The sequence below is a fragment of the Dendrobates tinctorius genome, unplaced genomic scaffold (assembly GCF_039654945.1).
Source record: "Dendrobates tinctorius isolate UK_male_01 unplaced genomic scaffold, ASM3965494v1 ptg000134l, whole genome shotgun sequence".
NCBI lineage: Eukaryota > Metazoa > Chordata > Amphibia > Anura > Dendrobatidae > Dendrobates > Dendrobates tinctorius.
In genome coordinates this window covers 14,586,647-14,605,542 of record NW_027361802.1, presented here as the reverse complement: position 1 = coordinate 14,605,542, position 18,896 = coordinate 14,586,647, and the positions used below count along the sequence as shown (strand labels likewise).

Genomic DNA, 18,896 nt, shown 5'->3' with positions numbered 1-18,896 from the left:
TTCCTTGTTTCCTGGTCAGCAGTTGGCTGAAGTCTCTGGTTGGATTTGCATAAGAACGCCACACCTCCTGGCAGCCAGAGAGCAGCACACCACGTGCATTGCAGGAACAGAAAACATTCATCATGAACCTCTCTCACGCAGGGACAGGGACACACACAAGATGGTGACTTGGTGAGCCTGGCTGGGGGTGGATTTTTTTTGTTAAATGTGTCCCCTCCCTGTGCTGTGTGCGATATACAGCAATATACAGCATCTTGTGTGTGATATACAGCATCCTGTGTGCGATATACAGCGTCCTGTGTGCGATATACAGCATCCTGTGTGCGATATACAGCGATATACAGTGTCCTGTATGCTATATACAGCATCCTGTGTGTGATATACAGCATCCTGTGTGCGATATACAGCATCCTGTGTGCAATATACAGCGTCCTGTGTGCGATATACAGCGCCCTGTGTGCGATATACAGCGTCCTGTGTGCGATATACAGCATCCTGTGTGCGATATACAGCGTCCTGTGTGTGATAAACAGCGATATACAGTGTCTGGTGTGCGATATACAGCGTCCTGTGTGCTATATACAGCGTCCTGTGTGCTATATACAGCGTCCTGTGTGCTATATACAGCGTCCTGTGTGCGATATACAGCATCCTGTGTGCGATATACAGCGTCCTGTGTGCGATATACAGTGTCCGGCGTGCGATATACAGCGTCCTGTGTGCGATATACAGCGTCCTGTGTTTGATATTCAGCGTCTGCTGGCAGCCTGGCACTTTACATTTACAATGGCTCTGGCTGCACTTTGCACCTTAGGGAGGGGGGCCCGGCTGCACGCAATGTGGAGGGTGGAGGGGGCCCTGCATGCACTGCAGGTGTGTGTGTATATATATCTATATATATATATATAGATATATATATATAGATATATATATATACACAACTGAGCCACCAATGATTTATTCTGCCTTCTCTGCCTTACTAAATGTCTGTGTTATATATATTGACAATCAATCAGCTACTTATTGGCCAATAGCAGATAGCCCATTTTGGCATTTCTTATGCTCACAGGATGATCAGTATAGATTGTTTTGTGTGCATAGATTATTATTGTTCTCAGCAGCACATACATGCTGAGAACTGAAAAAAAATCAAAAACTAGCTATAAAATTAATTGTTTGACCTATAACATGCATGCCTGGAGTTAAGAGCACCTGTTGATTTTTTTTTCTTTTTTTTTTGGGGGGGGCCCATTCAGACTTTTGCTATGGGGCCCCATGATTTCTATGTACGCCCCTGGTCAGGGTGCTTGTGTTTCAGGTGCAGAGCCCGTAAGCTCACCCGGTATCCCACCTGACCTGTTGACCCCCACCTCCCTTAGTGACCTCCACATACCCTTGAGTGGTAATCAGGCATCAGAGGAGAAATAGAATTAAAATGGATATAGATATGATTAACTGGAATAGAAAAAATATGTATGTGTTCAAATACAAATATATGTGTACGGTATATTACTACGTATTAATTGAGCATAAAAAAAACTTTATTTAGGTAAAATTTAAAAACATTGATGCAAGTATAAAAAAGGAGGAATTGTGGAAACACATAAAATGTTTATTTTTTAAAACTCGGGTAAAAAGTGTGTATATATATATATATATATATATATATACGCCCGTCACTAAATAATTAAGAAATATATGGTCAAAAAATATTCAAAAAGTAGTCAATAAATTCAAAAGTGCATAAAATATGAGAACACACGTTAAACAGGACCTGATAAAAATACTTAATACAAAATGTATAGCAAAAAGTACACGGTTAAAAATACATGTTAAAAAATGTGTAAGGCTGAATAGATTCAAAGCTAGTGAATCTTAAGAACGCAACATTATATATCGAAAAATGCATGAAAAAAGATAGATAATGATAATATGTCTATTTGAAAATCATAATGGTAAATTATTGGAACATGTAGACCTCCAGCTCATGGTTGAGGCCTTTGTTAAGCATTCATGTTTTCTTAAATTGCAACCAGTTTTGTTGTACCTGCAGGTGAAAAACACCACCATAGCATGATGTTGCCACCACCATGTTTCACTGTTGGGATTGTATTGGGCAGGTGATGAGCAGTGCCTGGTTTTCTCCACACATACTGCTTAGAATTATCACCAAAAAGTTCTATCTTTGTCTCATCAGAACTGAGAATTTTATTTCTCATAGTCAGGGAGTCCTTCATGTGTTTTTTTAGCAAACTCTGTGCCGGCCTTCATATGTCTTGCACTGAGGAGAGGTTTCTGTTGGGCCACTCTGCCATAAAAGTCTGACTGGTGGATATCTTTCCAGAAAGTTAGTATACCCGGGCAATACCAGAAAATATGCGCAAGGAAACCTATTGATTTAGAACATCTTCAGCACAGCGGTGTATCACTTAGTCCAATGTGGAATAAGTGTTTTGGGGTCCTGTACCACTGGGAGAGAATTTTAAATGCATTCTCTTGTAAAAGGATGCACCTAGAAAACCTGTGAGAGTTGGCAAGCACCTGAGTCACTTCTTGGTGAGATAGAGCTAACGTTAACTCCGATTCCCAGGAGGTTACATAAAGAGGTTTGACGCACTCTGGGGGTTTGATAAGATTAGCATATAATTTAGACACTAATTTGGAGATAGGAGAGCGGAGCTTAACCATAAGCTCCAACAATAACCACTCCCAGGAATGCTTCAGATCTGCTTTAAATTATGTTAAAATATAGTGTACATGCTGTTTTTGCAAGAAGTCCTTAGTACGCTTTATAGCATCACTCGGCCAACCCTCCACACATGGTATACTGTTAGACAGGAGATGAGAGATAGGAATATTTGGGAGACCATCCCACAGATCATAGGTGTCTATGTATTTAAGGTCAATTCGCCAAGGGAGGACTCTGAGTATGATATCCTCTAGAAAGAAACAGTGAGGTAGAATGTTCAGAATAAGTTTGCATCTGATCGAAAGAGTAGTTATGGTTATTTCATTGCACTCCCGAGAGGGGGGAACGATAGATGACCATAGGTATAAGTCCAAGTCTTTTCCCATCATAGCAATTTCTACAGCCTGGGAAAAGCTATATCAGGGTTCGCTGTTAGAAGAAGAAGATCGTCTGCAAAGGCTGCTGTTTAATTACTGATTGGCCTATCAAAAGACCTTAAATGGACATATCTTGTCTGATTTTCTGTATTAGGGTTTCCATTACCAAAACAAACAAGGCATGAGAAAGTGGGCATCCCTGTCTAGTTCCGTTTCTTATTTCAAAGATATCTAAGAAAATTCCATTTACTCCCACCCTGGCAGTGGGATCCACATAAAGTGTCATAATGGCATCTATAAAAGGAGGGTGGGAAGGCAAATTTTCATATAATTCCAGCTAATTCTGTCAAACGCTTTTTCAGCATCTGTTGACAGGATTGTAAGAAACGTCTTCTTATTCTTAGCGTAAGAGATGGCATAAAGGACCTTAGTAGCATTGTCTTTTCCCTCTCTCTCCTCAACAAATCCCACCTGATCAGGGTGGACCAGTTTTCCCAAAACTCCATTGATTCTTGAAGCTAAAACTTTTGACCACAATTTAATATCGTTGTTTAGTAACGAAATTGGCCTGTAGTTGCTACAAAGGCTATCATCCTTCCCCTCCTTCGGAATAATGGCAATGTAAGCCTCTAGAGCTTGTCGAGGTGGTGGTGTTCCCATAAGGAAAGAGTTCAAAAGCGAGACCATGTGTGGAAGGAAGACCTCAGAGAATTTCTTATAGTATCCGGCTGGGAAGCCGTCTGGGCCAGGTGCTTTCCCATTAGGCACAGCTCTTAGGGCATCTTCAATTTCATTAAATGTGATTGGAGAGGTTAGAGCATCATATTCGTTAGGATGTATAGTTGGGAGAGAAAGGGGAGCTAAGTAGTCTCATATATTATCTGCAGCCCTCACACATTTCTTCATGGATTCTGGGGGATTTAAGTTATATAAGGCTTTATAGTACTGTCTGTAGGCCTCGGCAATCTCCTTAGATTCAACCACTCTTGTTAGGTTTAATTTGAATATTTTTTATAGATGTAAATACTTATGTCCCCCAAAAAAGTTGAGAAAAGTATTCAAGGTGTGATACCTTTATTGGCTAACCAAAGAAATTATATTTGTAAGCAAGCTTTCCGGGCTCAGAAGGCCCCTTCATCAGGTTGGATTACAAGTGAATTACTTAGAAGAGACGGCAACATTTAAATAGGAATTATAACAGGACATGAGGTGATGCTAGCTAGTGTTAGCCAATAAAGGTATCATGCCTTGAATACTTTTCTCAATTTTTTGGGGGGACATAAGTATTTACATCTATTTTTCTGGCTAACACGGTACCACAATATTATTTTGTATTGTACATCGTAAGAATATTTTTTATAAATGTTCTCTCCTTTTGTTTTTTGATCATTTGAGAGGTGAGTTTGCCACTTTCGCTACCGTGCATGTAGAATCTATGTCTACTGCACATAAACGTATTGGCTAATCTCACGTTTAAGACATCTTTTAGTTTATGTTCGAGAATGGTAAGATCCTGATAAGATTCGCTCGACCGATTTGTTTTATGAATACGTTTTGCTGTATTTAATTTGATGAAGACGGGATTGAATCTCTTTTTCTCTCATTTTTTTAACCCCGGTGAGTCCGCTGCTTCTCTCCCCTCTCAGGGCTTCAGAGGAGGGGTAGCGTGGCCCGTTTAGTTTGTAAAAGTCCAATTTATAGCGGATTTTTGTGGCCTCAGAGTGGGAGCACAACCACCTCACGTCCTGCTCTGTTTCTGCCAGAGCCACGCCCCCGTCCTTCATATGTTTTCAGCAAACTCTATGCGGGCTTTCATATGTCTAGCACTGAGGAGAGGCTTCCATCGGGCCACTCTGCCATAAAGGCCCGACTGGTGGAGGGCTGCAGTGATTGTTGACTTTGTGGAACTTTCTCCCATCTCCCTAATATTCAAATCACCTTCATTTTGCCCCACTAAAAATAAAAAATACACATATTTGGTATTGCTGCATTCAGAAATGTCCAATCCATCAAAATATAAAATAAATTATTCAGATCGGTAAACGGCGTAACAAGAAATAAATTCAAAATGCCAGAATTATGATCAGAGCATTGTATCTAGCACCCAAACATGGTATCAAAAAATAAGCTCTCACATATCCTAAAAAATGAAGACATTATGGGTTTCATAAAATGAAGATAAAACAATTTTTTTTTCCAATTTCTGAATTTGTGTACCAAAAACTATACATGTTTGATATCTATGTATTCATCGTGACCTGGGGAATCATATTGACATATAGTGTACATGGTAAATAGAAAAAAAAATTGTGGAATTGCACTTTATTTGCAATTTCAACACACTTACAATTTTTTCCCACTTTCCAGTACACTATGTGATAAAATGAATGGTGTCATTGAAAAGGTACAACTTTTTCCACAAAAAAACTCTCACATGGTTATATTGACAGAAAAATAAAAACAGCTATAGCTCTTGAAAGAAGATCAAACAAAAAATCAAAAAAGGAAAATTGCTGGCTAGTGAAGGGGTTAATTCTAGCAATGTATACCCAGTATGACCCTTTTAAGTTCCTTCTTTGCATGTCCCCACCCACTAGGCTTATTTATATATTTCTTTATTTTATATGTCATTTTCATATATTGCCTTGCTCTCGCAGTCTAGTTATTGATCTATTCATTTAAACAGATACTGAACATATTTTGCTTTTTAACTAGTACGTTACCTCTGGAATGCAAACCAGTCCCAGCACTATGCCTAGGAGAACTAAGTTAACGCCATACATCCACCTAAGGAATATGAAATAAGATGCTACAGATGATCCAAAGTGACCTTTAATTAAAAAGAAAGCATTAGTATTCATAATAATTGACTACACACATAACATTGGCTTTATGTGATGAATTATTTCTAATACAGTATCAATTTTAAGATAGTTAAGGTCATTTTACTAATAAAGACTAATTGTTATGCACACAAAAATATAAAGTCTTTCATTAGTAAATTTCTAGCTTTAAAGGGTTGTTCTCTTTCAATAAGTTTTTACCCTGGCTGAAGTTTGCTACAAAACAACAAACCGTATTGTAGTCTCCTTCACCGGGTCTCCTGGCAAATCTTCGCTAGTTCCCCTGGTGAGTCTTCGCTGGTTCCCCTGGTGAGTTTTTGCTTGTTCCCCTGGTGAGTCTTCGCTGGTTCCCCTGGTGAGTCTTTGCTAGTTCCCCTGGTGAGTCTTCGCTGGTTCCCTTGGTTAGTTTTTGCTGGTTCCCCTGGTGAGGCTTCGCTGGTTCCCCTGGTGAGTCTTCGCTGGTTCCCCTGGCGAGTCTTCGCTGGTTCCCCTGGCGAGTCTTCGCTGGTTCCCCTGGCGAGTCTTCGCTGGTTCCCCTGGTGAGTCTTCGCTGGTTCCCCGGTGAGTCTTCGCTGGTTCCCTTGGAGAGTTTTTGCTGGTTCCCCTGGTGAGTCTTTGCTGGTTCCCCTGGTGAGTCTTCGCCGCTGCTCCCGGATTCCGGCATTGACTGTCGTACCGATATCACATTGACAGTGCAACAGCCAATCATTGAGCTTAGCGGCTCTGATGGGGGCATTTTGTTTACATTGGCAGACTCATTGAGGTCACAGATTGGCTGCCACACTGTCATGATGATGTCAGTGCTGCAATCAATACTAAAAACTATGAGCAGTGGTGGACAATTGCTAGCGGATCCAGGGAAAGTGAGTACAGTGCAGTTTGTTGAGTTTGTTGTTTTAAAGCAGAAACTTAAATAAAATGGAACAACCCCTTTCATTTATATTTCCTCCTCTTTTGTTTAGTTATCATTGACATTAGGCCTCATGCGCATTACTACAGAACAAATACGATTGCTATTGATATCAGTGGAGCCATGTATGCTACTGTATATACAATTTTCAAAAGAAAATGCATTATGTTATTAATATTCTCCTTTAGGCCGGGGTCACACTTGCTAGTGTGATGCGAGAAAGTCATGCGAGTCTCCCGGCGCATGTATTTCTATGCAGCCGCACACTTCGGTCCCGAGTGCCGGCGGCAGCACCAGGCATTGATGCTCAAGACTCGCGCAAGTTTCTCACATTACACACGCAAGTGTTACCCCGGCCTTAGACTGAGCATATCAGGTTAATTGCTTTACTCAAGGAACTATACAACATAGTTCTCAAGTTAAAAACCACTCTAGTGGGTTTTTTCTTGGCCCCTCTGTTACTAATCAGTAATATGTGTAAAGTATGTGCATTAAAATATGTACTGATCGCTGTCACCTGCCGTTTCCTGCACTACTTCAGCTTCTATATCATGTGACCTCAGCACTGACAGGCCGACTCACATAGCAGATTGTTAGCTCCATTCTTAATGTAATCCTATGAGAGCTTGTTTCTGAGGGCTCGCTCACACGAGCATATGACACGGCTGAGAGAACTCGGACCAATGTTATACCATGGGGCAGTGCAGATCTGCAATTTTTTTTTCTCATGTTGACCACAGCATGAACACCTATTCAAGTCTATGAGTGGTGTTTGATTTACGCTGACACAGGCTATGGAGAAGATGGTGAAATTAAGTTATCCGTCTCCTCCGCATCTGTGCTGTGATTCTCTCAGGCAAGAAATCACAAGCGTCATTAGTATAATAGGTCTTAAGGGGGTTTTACACATAGCGATATCGCTAGCAATATCGCTAAAACGTCACTGATTTTGTGACGTTATAGCGATATTGCTAGTGATATCGCTATGTGTGATACTTACCTCCGACCGGCTCCCCCGCTGTCCATCGCTGATCGCGCGAGATCGGGCGGCTCCATTTCTCGTCGTCAGCTTCCTGACCGGGTCGTATCGCTGGTCGGATCGCTGGTGCATCGCTGTGAGATCTTCCTGTGTGGAAGCTCACTAGCGATAATTTAGCGATGCACCAGCGATCCTGACCGGGTCGTATCGCTGGTCGGATCGCTGGTGCATCGCTGTGAGATCTGCCTGTGTGACAGCTCACTAGCGATCATTTAGCGATGCACCAGCGATCCTGACCGGGTCGTATCGCTGGTCGGATCGCTGGTGCATCGCTAAATGTAAAAGGGCCTTTAGTCTTTCTCATTAGAGAATATGTGACTCTGGCCTAAGTCTCATAAATGTGCATTGAGGAGGTGACCTCCGGTCCACACAGGAGACACTGTGAGCTGGCAAGTCACACTTGTGGCCACATGATGCAAGAGAGGACTGAAACAGCAGAAGACAATGACCAATAAGTATTTTATTGCACACATTTCTGATTGCTAACAAAGGAGGACATTTTTTTAAAAAATGCCAGAAAGGTCACGGGCTCATGCACACACCCGATAATCTCAGACAAGTAAAAGCCACAGATAGCACTCGCACCCATGATATTTTGGGGGCTGAGCACATGTCCAAATTTTTCCTTTGACCAAGTGATACAAGGATAAATTCAGAGACATGTACGATTTTGATCTGAGTATCAATTAAAAATGGCAATGCAAGTCAATGGGTCAATGAATGACATCGGACCGCACTCAGTTGACACCTAAGTGCAGTACAATTTTCATGGACTGACATAATGGAGAAGGAAAAGAAACTTTTTTCTCTTCATGTTCAGCAAAAACTGATGCCACTCTAATCAAACAGAGTCTGATCACACTAATAGGACCGTTTTTCTTGAATGGAGAGAAAGCGGTCGTGTGCAGAAAAAAAATTTACATGATTTTATGCATCGACTTTTTTATTAAAAATAATGCATTACTGAAACAACTCGTTTAAACCATTGGAAATCTGACCATCCGATAGAACTTGGAGTAATGTTTTTCTTTTTTATTTGTTATTAATAAACAGTTTACGACATATTATTGTTGAATAATAAATAAATACACTTACTTTCAATTTCCTTAATTTTCATTTCCCATGGTATGCAGGCAGTTTTAAAATTTTCAAAATCTCTTTTGAACTTCATCCATTTCTGCAGTAAGTAAGTTATATATTATTACTTTAGAATATAGAAAATATTTTACAAAAATACACTGTTATAAATTATTATGCAAATTGGATTTAAGGGTCATAAGGATGCATTTTTGTTTTTTCAAATAAAATCATGGATGGTATTGTCTTAGGGATCTTTGGATCACTGAAATCAATATTAACCCCTTCACTACCAAGGGTGGTTTGCACGTTAACTCCCGGGCTAATTTTTACAATTCTGACCACTGTTCCTTTTTGTGGTAATAACTCTGAAATGCGTCCATGGATCCCGGTGATTCTGACATTGTTTTCTTGTGACATATTGTACTTCATGTTAGTGATAAAATTTCATTCAAATAACTTGCGTTTATTTGTGAAAAAAACAGAAATTTGGCGAAATTTTTTAAAATTTTGCAATTTTCCAAATTTGAATTTTTATGGTCTTAAATCACAGAGATACGGCACACAAAAAACTTAATAAGTAACATTTCCCACATGTTTACTTTACATCAGCACAATTTTGGAACCAAAATATTTTTTTGTTAGGAAGTTATAAGGGTTAAAAGTTGACCCGCGATTTCTCATTTTTGCAGCACCATTTTATTTTTACGGACCACATCACATTTGAAGCCACTTTGAGGGGTCTATATGATAGATAATACCCAAAAGTGACACCATTCTAAAAACTGCACCCCTTAAGGTGTTCAAAACCACATTCAAGAAGTTTATTAACCCTTCAGGTGCGTCACAGGAATTTTTTTGAATATTTTAAAAAAAATGAACATTTAACTTTTTTCACAAAAAAAATACTTCAGGTTCAATTTTTTTTATTTTACCAAGGGTAACAGGAGAAATTGGAAAAAAGTTATTGTGCAGTTTGTCCTGAGTACACTGTTACCTGATATGTGGGGGGAACCACTGTTTAAGCGCATGGCAGAGCTCAGAAGGGAAGGAGCATCGTTTGACTTTTTCAATGCAAAATTGGCTGGAATTCAGATCGGACGCCATGTCACGTTTGGAGAGCCCCTGATGTACCTAAACAGTGGAAACCCCCCACAAGAGACCCCATTTTGGAAACTAGACCCCCCAGGGAACTTATCTAGATGTGTGGTGAGGACTTTGAACCCACAAGAGCTTCACAGATGTTTATAACGTACAGCGGTACAATTAAAAAATCATATTTTTTCCACAAAAATGATCTTTTCACCCCCAATTTTTATTTTCCCAAGGGTAACAGGACCTAAAAGTTATTGTACAATTTGTCCTGAGTATGCTGATACCCCATATGTGGGTGTAAATGACTATTTGGGCGCATGGCAGAGCTCGGAAGGGAAGCAGCGCCATTTGACGTTTTTGGCTGGAATTGAGATCGGACACCATGTCGCATTTGGAAAGCCCCTGATGTACCAACACAGTGAAAACCCCCCACAAATGACACCATTTTGGAAACTAGACCCCCCAAGGAACTTATCTAGATGTGTGGTGAGCACTTTGAACACCCCAGTGCTTCACAGAAGTTTATTATGCCCGGGCGTGAAAATAAAAAAATCGTATTTTTTTCACAAAGATGATCTTTTAGTCACCAATTTTTTTTATTTTCCCAAGGGTACCAGGAGAAATTGGACCCCAAAAGTTGTTGTCCAATTTGTCCTGAGTATGCTGATACCCCATATGTGGGAGAAAACTACTGTATGGGCACACGTCGGGGCTCGGAAGGGAAGTAGTGAGGTTTTGGAATGCAGACTTTGATGGAATGGTCTGCGGGTGTCATGTTGCCTTTGGAGAGCCCCTTATGTACCTAAACAATGGAAACCCCCCACAAATGACCCCATTTTGGAAACTAGACCCCCCACGGAACTTATCTAGATGTGTTGTGAGCATTTTGAACCCCCAAGTGCTTCACAGAAGTTTATAATGCCCGGGCATGAAAATAAAAAAATTGTATTTTTTCCACAAACATGATCATTTAGTGCCCAATTTTTTCATTTTCCTAAGGGTAACAGGAGAAATTGGACTCCAAAAGTTGTTGTCCAATTTTTCCTGAGTATGCTAATACCCCATATGTGGGAGAAAACTACTGTATGGGCACACGTCGGGGCTCGGAAGGGAAGTAGTGAGGTTTTGGAATGCAGACTTTGATGGAATGGTCTGCGGGTGTCATGTTGCCTTTGGAGAGCCCCTAATGTACCTAAACAATGGAAACCACCCCAAATGACCCCTTTTTGGAAACTAGACCCCCTAAGGAACTTATCTAGATGTGTGATGAGCACTTTGAACCCCCAAGTGCTTCACAGAAGTTTATAACGCCTGGGCGTGAAAATAAAAAAATCATTTTTTTCCACAAAAATGATATTTTGCCCCCAATTTTTTATTTTCCTAAGGGTAACAGGAGAAATTGGACCCCAAAAGTTGTTTTACAATTTGTCCTGAGTAGGCTGATACCCCATATGTGGGGGTAAACCACTGTTTGGGCGCATGACAGAGCTTGGAAGGGAAGGAGCACCATTTGACTTTTTCAGCGCAGAATTGGCTGGAATTGAGATCAGACACCATGTTGCATTTGGAGAGCACTTGATGTGCCCAAACAGTGGAAACCCCCCAATTCTAACTCCAGCCCTAACCCCAACACACCCCTAATCCTAATCTCAGCCCTAGCCCTAACCCTAGCCCTAACCCTAGCCCTAACCCTAACCCTAGCCCTAACCCTAACCCTAATGGGAAAATGGAAATAAATACATTTTCTTTTAATTTTATTATTTTCCCCTAACTAAGGGGGTGATAACGGGGGGTTTGATTTACTATTTATGGCGGTTTTTATTTTTGGCACCTGTCACACGCTAAAAGACGCTTTTTATTGTAAAAAGAGTTTTTGTATGACCACATTTTGAGTGCTATAATTTTTTCATATTTTGACCCACCGAGTCATGCAAGGTCTTATTTTTTGCGGGACGAGTTGACGTTTTTATTGGTACCATTTTCGGGCATGTGACATTTCTTGATCGCTTTTTATTCCGATTTTTGGGACGCAGAATGAACAAAAACCAGCGCTTCATGAATTTTTTTTGGGGGGTGCGTTTACACCGTTCTGCGTGCGGTAAAATTGATAAAGCTGTCTCATTCTTCAGGTCGGTACGGTTACAGCAATACCTCATTTATGTCTTTTTTTATGTTTTGGCGCTTTTATGCAATGAAAACAATTTTATATAAAAAATAATTATTTTTGCATCACTTTATTCTGTGAGCTATAACTTTTTTATTTTTTTGCTGATAATGCTGTATTGTGGTTCTTTTTTTGCGGGACAAGATGACGTTTTCAGCGGTACCATGGATATTTATATGCGTCTTTTTGATCACGCGTTATTGCACTTTTTGTTCGGCGGTATGATAATAAATCATTATTTTTTGCTTAGTTTTTTATTTTTATTTTTTAAGGGGTTCACTAAAGGGGTTAACTAATGGGACAGTTTTATAGGGTGGGTCGTTATGGATGCGGCGATACCAAATATGTGTACTTTTATTGTTTTGTTTTTTTATTTCCAAAAAATGAATTTATTTGGGAATATTTTTTTTTAATTTAATTAGCGATTTTTTAAAATTATTTTTGCACTTTTTTTTTAACTTTATTACATTGTCCCAGGGGGGACATCACTGTCCTGTGACAGATCGCTGATCTGTCACATCACAGATCACTGTGACAGATCGCTGATCTGTCACAGGCATAGACGCAGACTTCCTCATGCCTGCGCTTTGCAGGCACTGAGGAAGTCAGCTCCCTACAGGCCCCCGAAGGTCCCCGTCGCCATATTGGATTTGGGGACCTGCAGGGAAAGAGACCCCCGCTGCACATTGCGCTGCTGTGGGGGGCTCAGGGAAGCACGGAGGGAGCCCCCTCCCTGCCGATGCTTCCCTTTAACCCCCGGTACACCGCAATTGTGTTTGATCGCGGTGTGCAAGGGGTTAACGTGTTGGGGGCAGTCCGTGACCGCTCCTGACACATTGTGCCGGGTGTCAGCTGTGATAATTAGCTGACACCCGGCCGCGATGAGTGGCGCTCATCATGTGGGCGCCGCTGATCGCGCTAGACGTAATATTCCATTCATGGGATTTAGGGCCCAGTTCACATGGACGGAATATTACGTTCAATGTAGGAAAGGGGTTAAACAACTTAAGGCTATGTTCACACATTGCGATTTTAATATAGGTATCTTATATTATAAACAATAAAACCTAACAGACCGGACTATGTTAAGACTAAAAAAAATGGGGGACATTCAGTAAAAATACATGAAAAGAAGAAATGAAGGAAAAACCGACCAAAAAAGTCCTAGTGCAAATGATGTTAATAACAAATATAGCTTTATTGAAACCAGGTAATGACAGGGTTACAGAACAGTGATAAAAGTTACTTGTAAAAATGTATATAAAAACAAGGACGTGCACTCAGGATAGTGAAATCGTCCTGGAAGGAGAGCCAATATAGCCAGTAGAGTTGAGCGAAACGGGTCGAAAAATTTCAAAAGTCGCCGACTTTTGGTAAAGTCGGGTTTCATGAAACGAAACCCGACCCTAGGGTGAGGTCGGCCACGAGCTTGGCCACTTTAGCGCCAAAGTCGCGTTTCAAAAGTTTGTTTTCCGCCCTTTTTCAGCCAAGTGTCCACGGACACTGTGGGCAACGTGATGACATAGGCAGGGGTCACCACCATCTTTGAGAAGGGCATGCAAGTGATTGGCTTGCTTTGGGGGGCGTCACAGGGGGTATAAAAGGGCGTGCACGCTGACCGCCATGTTACTCATGCTGGTCTCAGAATAGGGAGAGCTGCTGCTGATGATGATTCTGTAGGGAGAGCGTTAGGCAGGGAAGAAGACACCAAAAACTGCTTCTGCTGCTAGCGATTTTGCCTGTACAACACACCAGTCACTGGGTGTGCAGTGCAAGTGAAGGCTATATTTTGCTGGATCAGCTGTGTTGGTTGTTAGGCTGCCTTATAAGGCTTCCTGATAGCTGCATTGCTGTTTCCCACTGTTCTGCAAACTGCTTTTTTAAAAGCAATCCAATTTTTTTTTTCTTGTCCTGGTGAGGTACTGAGCGTGCATTTTTTCACACCATACAGCGGTGTACGCTCCTCACACAGTACCGTGTAACGGCTGTTATCACGGCCACAGTGAAGCTATCTGTGTGTGACTCTGTAAGAATAAGTCGAGGACATGTTCCGTTCTTACAGACCTCCACCTTCTAGTTTTGTCTGTTTTTCAAACAGTTAAGTATATTTGCTGTTTGATCACATTCAAAACTATAGAGAGACAGCGTGTGTCAGTCCGTATACTTAAAAAACACAGAGCTTGACAATTTTACGGACACCGGACAGCGGTGTACGTGCACGCTCCTCTCTCAGTACCGTGTAACGGCTGTTATCACGGCCACAGTGAATCTATCTGTGTGTGACTCTGTAAGAATAAGTCGAGGACATGTTCCGTTCTTACAGACCTCCACCGTCTAGTTTTGTCTGTTTTTCAAACAGTTAAGTATATTTGCTGTTTGATCACATTCAAAACTATAGAGAGACAGCATGTGTCAGTCCGTATACTTAAAAAACACGGAGCTTGACAATTTTACGGACACCGGACAGGGGTGTACGTGCACGCTCCTCTCTCAGTACCGTGTAATGACTGTTATCACGGCCACAGTGAAGCTATCTGTGTGTGACTCTGTAAGAATAAGTCGAGGACATGTTCCGTTCTTACAGACCTCTCTAGGGAGATTCCTATTCTGCCCAATTCTATATACACCTTGCAGTTTGTCATACACTAGCCAATTTCTGCCTGTAACATGGCGGTGTGATATTCACTGGGCCTCACACAATCCAACAGTGTCCACAAGTGTGTTCAGAAATTCTACATCTCCCCTGTCCTATAGTGACATTTTTCACACCTGCGACATTGAGCCTGTGACATAGCGGTGTGATATTAACTGGGCCTCACACAATCCAACAGTGTCCACAAGTGTGTTCAGAAATTCTACATCTCCCCTGTCCTATAGTGACATTTTTCACACCTGCGACATTGAGCCTGTGACATAGCGGTGTGATATTCACTGGGCCTCACGCAATCCAATAGTGTCCACAAGTGTGTTCAGAAATTCTTCATCTCCCCTGTCCTATAGTGACATTTTTCACACCTGCGACATTGAGACTGTGACATAGCGGTGTGATATTCACTGGGCCTCACACAATCCAACAGTGTCCACAAGTGTGTTCAGAAATTCTACATCTCCCCTGTCCTATAGTGACATTTTTCACACCTGCGACATTGAGCCTGTGACATAGCGGTTTGATATTCACTGGGCCTCACACAATCCAACAGTGTCCACAAATGTGTTCAGAAATTCTACATCTCCCCTGTCCTATAGTGACATTTTTCACACCTGCGACATTGAGACTGTGACATAGCGGTGTGATATTCACTGGGCCTCACGCAATCCAACAGTGTCCACAAGTGTGTTCAGAAATTCTACATCTCCCCAGTCCTATAGTGACATTTTTCACACCTGCGACATTGAGCCTGTGACATAGCGGTGTGATATTCACTGGGCCTCACACAATCCAACAGTGTCCACAAGTGTGTTCAGAAATTCTACATCTCCCCTGTCCTATAGTGACATTTTTCACACCTGCGACATTGAGCCTGTGACATAGCGGTGTGATATTCACTGGGCCTCACACAATCCAACAGGGTCTACAAGTGTGTTCAGAAATTCTACATCTCCCCTGTCCTATATACACCTTGTACCTTGTTTTACATTACTATATAGTTTGTGGGATTTTGTGTACATTTTTACCAAAAATGAGGAAGGCTGGTGGAAGAGGCGGTGGAATTGGGCGGGGGTTGCCAGTTGGTAATGATGGTGTTGGTGGTGGATCTGATGGTAGTGGCAAAAGCAAAATAGGACCGAATGCAGAAGGTGTTGAGCCTGTGTCATCGTCTGGCTCCACAAGGCCTCGAAGGCTTAGTTTTCTAGGAGTTGGCAAACCGCTTTTAAAGCCAGAGCTTCAGGAAAAAGTTTTGGCTTACATTGCTGACTCAGCCTCCAGCTCTATTGCCTCCTCTTCTGAAGTTTTAAAAAATAAAAGCACTGAGTCGTCATTGGAGGGTCATGTTCATGAACCACACCTTTCCTTGTGTCCTTCACCCCAACCAAGATTGAAGGATGACGCAGGCCATACAACTGATTACTCCATGGAGCTGTTTTCACATACCATGCCTGGGTTATCAAGTGAAATGGTGAATTACCCAGGCCAAGATGAATCTGACATGGAGTGCACTGATGCACAGCCACTGATAGATGATTCTGCTGCTACATTCAGTCAGAGCACTACATTGTCCTCGCAGTGTAATGAGCCAGATTCTGACCCTGATGAGATTCAGGTGCCCCTTCCCGCATACTATACCACCATACACGGTGACACAGAGGAAGGTGCACATGACATTGAAGAGGAGGTGAAGGATGACCCAGTTGTTGACCCAGATTGGCATCCATTGGGGGAAGAGGGTGCTGCTTCCAATAGCTCAGATGAGGAGGAGGAGCATCCACAGCAGACATCGACATCGCAACAGCTGTTATCTGGCAGGCCCGGAGCACTCGAAAGACAGGTTCCAAAAATCAAAAGAGTTGCTGGACAGCTTGTCCAGACGGTCAAAATAGCACAGCGTGCTAGGCCGCAAAATGTCTTCCAAAGTAGGAAGAGTGCGGTGTGGCAATTTTTTGAACAAAATCCTCATGATCAGGCCAAGGTTATCTGTAAGAAGTGCGCAAAGACCTTTAGCCGAGGGAAAAATCTGAAAAATTTGAATACCAGTTGCATGCTTAGACATTTAACCAGCATGCACTTGCAAGCGTGGACACAACACCAAACCTCAAGTACCACATGTGCAACTGATCACAAAGAAGGTAGTCAGCAACGCTACATTGTTTCCCCCACTGTAAGCCCACCGGTTAGCAGAGCAGCAAATGTTGAGGTGTCGTTGCAAGGCCAAAGCAGTCAGGGAATCCCACTGTTATATCAACGAAAGACTGAATCTAGGCCATCAGAAAGAACACCAACTCCATCACCATCATCAACCCTCTCTCAGTCCGCCCTGTCCACCGCTAGTTCCACCATATGCAGCTCTCAAGTCCAGCGCACCCTCCCAGAGACTCTGAGTAGGTCAAGAAAGTACTCAGTCTCTCATCTGCGTACACTGGGTTTGAACGCCCACATTGCCAAACTAATCTCGTTTGAGATGATACCCTATCGGTTGGTGGAAAGCGCAGCTTTCCGCAAACTCATGGTCAATGCAGTACCACGCTATGACCTACCCAGTCGCCACTTCTTCTCTCGCAAAGCCATCCCAGCCCTCCGCCATCATGTGAAAGACCGCATTGTCCATGCACTCAAGCAGTCAGTGAGTGGAAAGGTGCAACTCACAACAGATGCATGGTCCAGTCGGCATGGCCAGGGCCGTTACGCATCCATCACTGCGCACTGGGTAAATGTGGTGGATGCAGGGTCCACAGGGGACAGCGGTGGTGGGACAGTGCTGCCTAGCCCATGGTATAGGAAACAGTTGGCTGTAGGCGTTCGACCCTCCTCCTCCTCCAGAAGCGAAAGCTCGTCCACAGAGCGCAGTCGTACGAGCACTCCATCTGCAGCTGCCACTGTTGCACACGAGGTGTCCCCCTATCGAGCAGCTAGTGGAAAGCGTCAGCAGGCTGTGTTGCAGGTGATGTGTTTGGGCGACAGACATACCGCGGAGGTGCTGGCCGAGTACTTTCAGCGACAAACTGAGTCATGGCTGGGCAGTATACTTCTTGAGGCAGGCAAGGTAGTTAGTGATAACGGCCGTAATTTTGTGGCAGCCATAGCCCTTTCAAAACTTAGCCACATACCTTGCTTGGCTCACACCTTGAACCTGGTGATGCAGTGCTTCCTCAACAATTATCCGGAGTTAACAGCCCTGCTCCAGAAGGTGCGAAGACTGTGCGCGCACATCCGCCGGTCGCCTGTACACTCCATTCGTATGCAGAAGCTGCAGCGATTGCTCCACCTTCCCAACCACCGCCTCATTATCGACATTGCAACAAGGTGGAACTCCACCCTGCACATGGTTGAGCGGCTGTGCGAGCAGAGGCAGGCCATAATGCATTTGTGGGAGGATACACGGCCAGGCACTTTGAGAGCAGACATGGAGTTGACAGGTGTGCAGTGGTCGAAGCTGAAAGACCTCTGTAAAGTCCTTCAGTGTTTTGAGGAATGCACACGGCTGGTAAGCGCAGACGACGCCATCCTAAGCATGAGCATCCCACTTATGCGTCTGCTCATGCAATCTTTGACGCACCTTAAGGAGCAGGCGTCTGAAGTCAATGTTGATGAGGAGGAAGAGGAGGAGGGAATCCTTGATGACATTCAGCCATTGTCTGCTCAGGTACCTCTCCTGGACGAGGTGGACGAAGAAGAGGAGGAGGAGGATGATGATGAGGATGATTACTTAGGGGAGGAGGATGCATCTCGTGGGGCAAGTGAAAATGTTGGCGTGGCAAGGTCTGGTACAGGGTTTGTGCGTGACTGGAGGGATGTGGATTTGCCAGAAAGTGCTCCTCCAACCAGCACTCGCAGTGCATCATTGACACCGGGAACATTGGCCCACATGTCAGATTATGCCTTGCAGATCCTTAAAAGGGACCCCCGCATTGCCAAAATGATGAACGATGACGACTACGGGTTGGCCAGCATCCTGGATCCACGCTATAAAGGCAAATTACAAAACATCATGCCACAGGAGAACCTTGACCTAATATTGGCTAATAAACAAGCAACTCTGGTAAACC

At 42.9% G+C, this 18,896-nt stretch overlaps 1 protein-coding gene across 1 annotated transcript in view; it reads right to left on the bottom strand.

Moving 5' to 3' along the window:
* The window catches only part of LOC141048334 (transmembrane channel-like protein 2-B), a 198,415-nt gene that overhangs the window by 143,857 nt on the left and 35,662 nt on the right, over window positions 1-18,896 (bottom strand). Inside the window, exons 7-8 of the mRNA XM_073543816.1 lie at window positions 8,954-9,035; window positions 5,790-5,896 (exon numbers count right to left, since the gene is read on the bottom strand). Coding sequence (XP_073399917.1) covers window positions 5,790-5,896; window positions 8,954-9,035 — 189 coding nt within the window. The remainder of the gene's footprint in view (window positions 1-5,789; window positions 5,897-8,953; window positions 9,036-18,896) is intronic.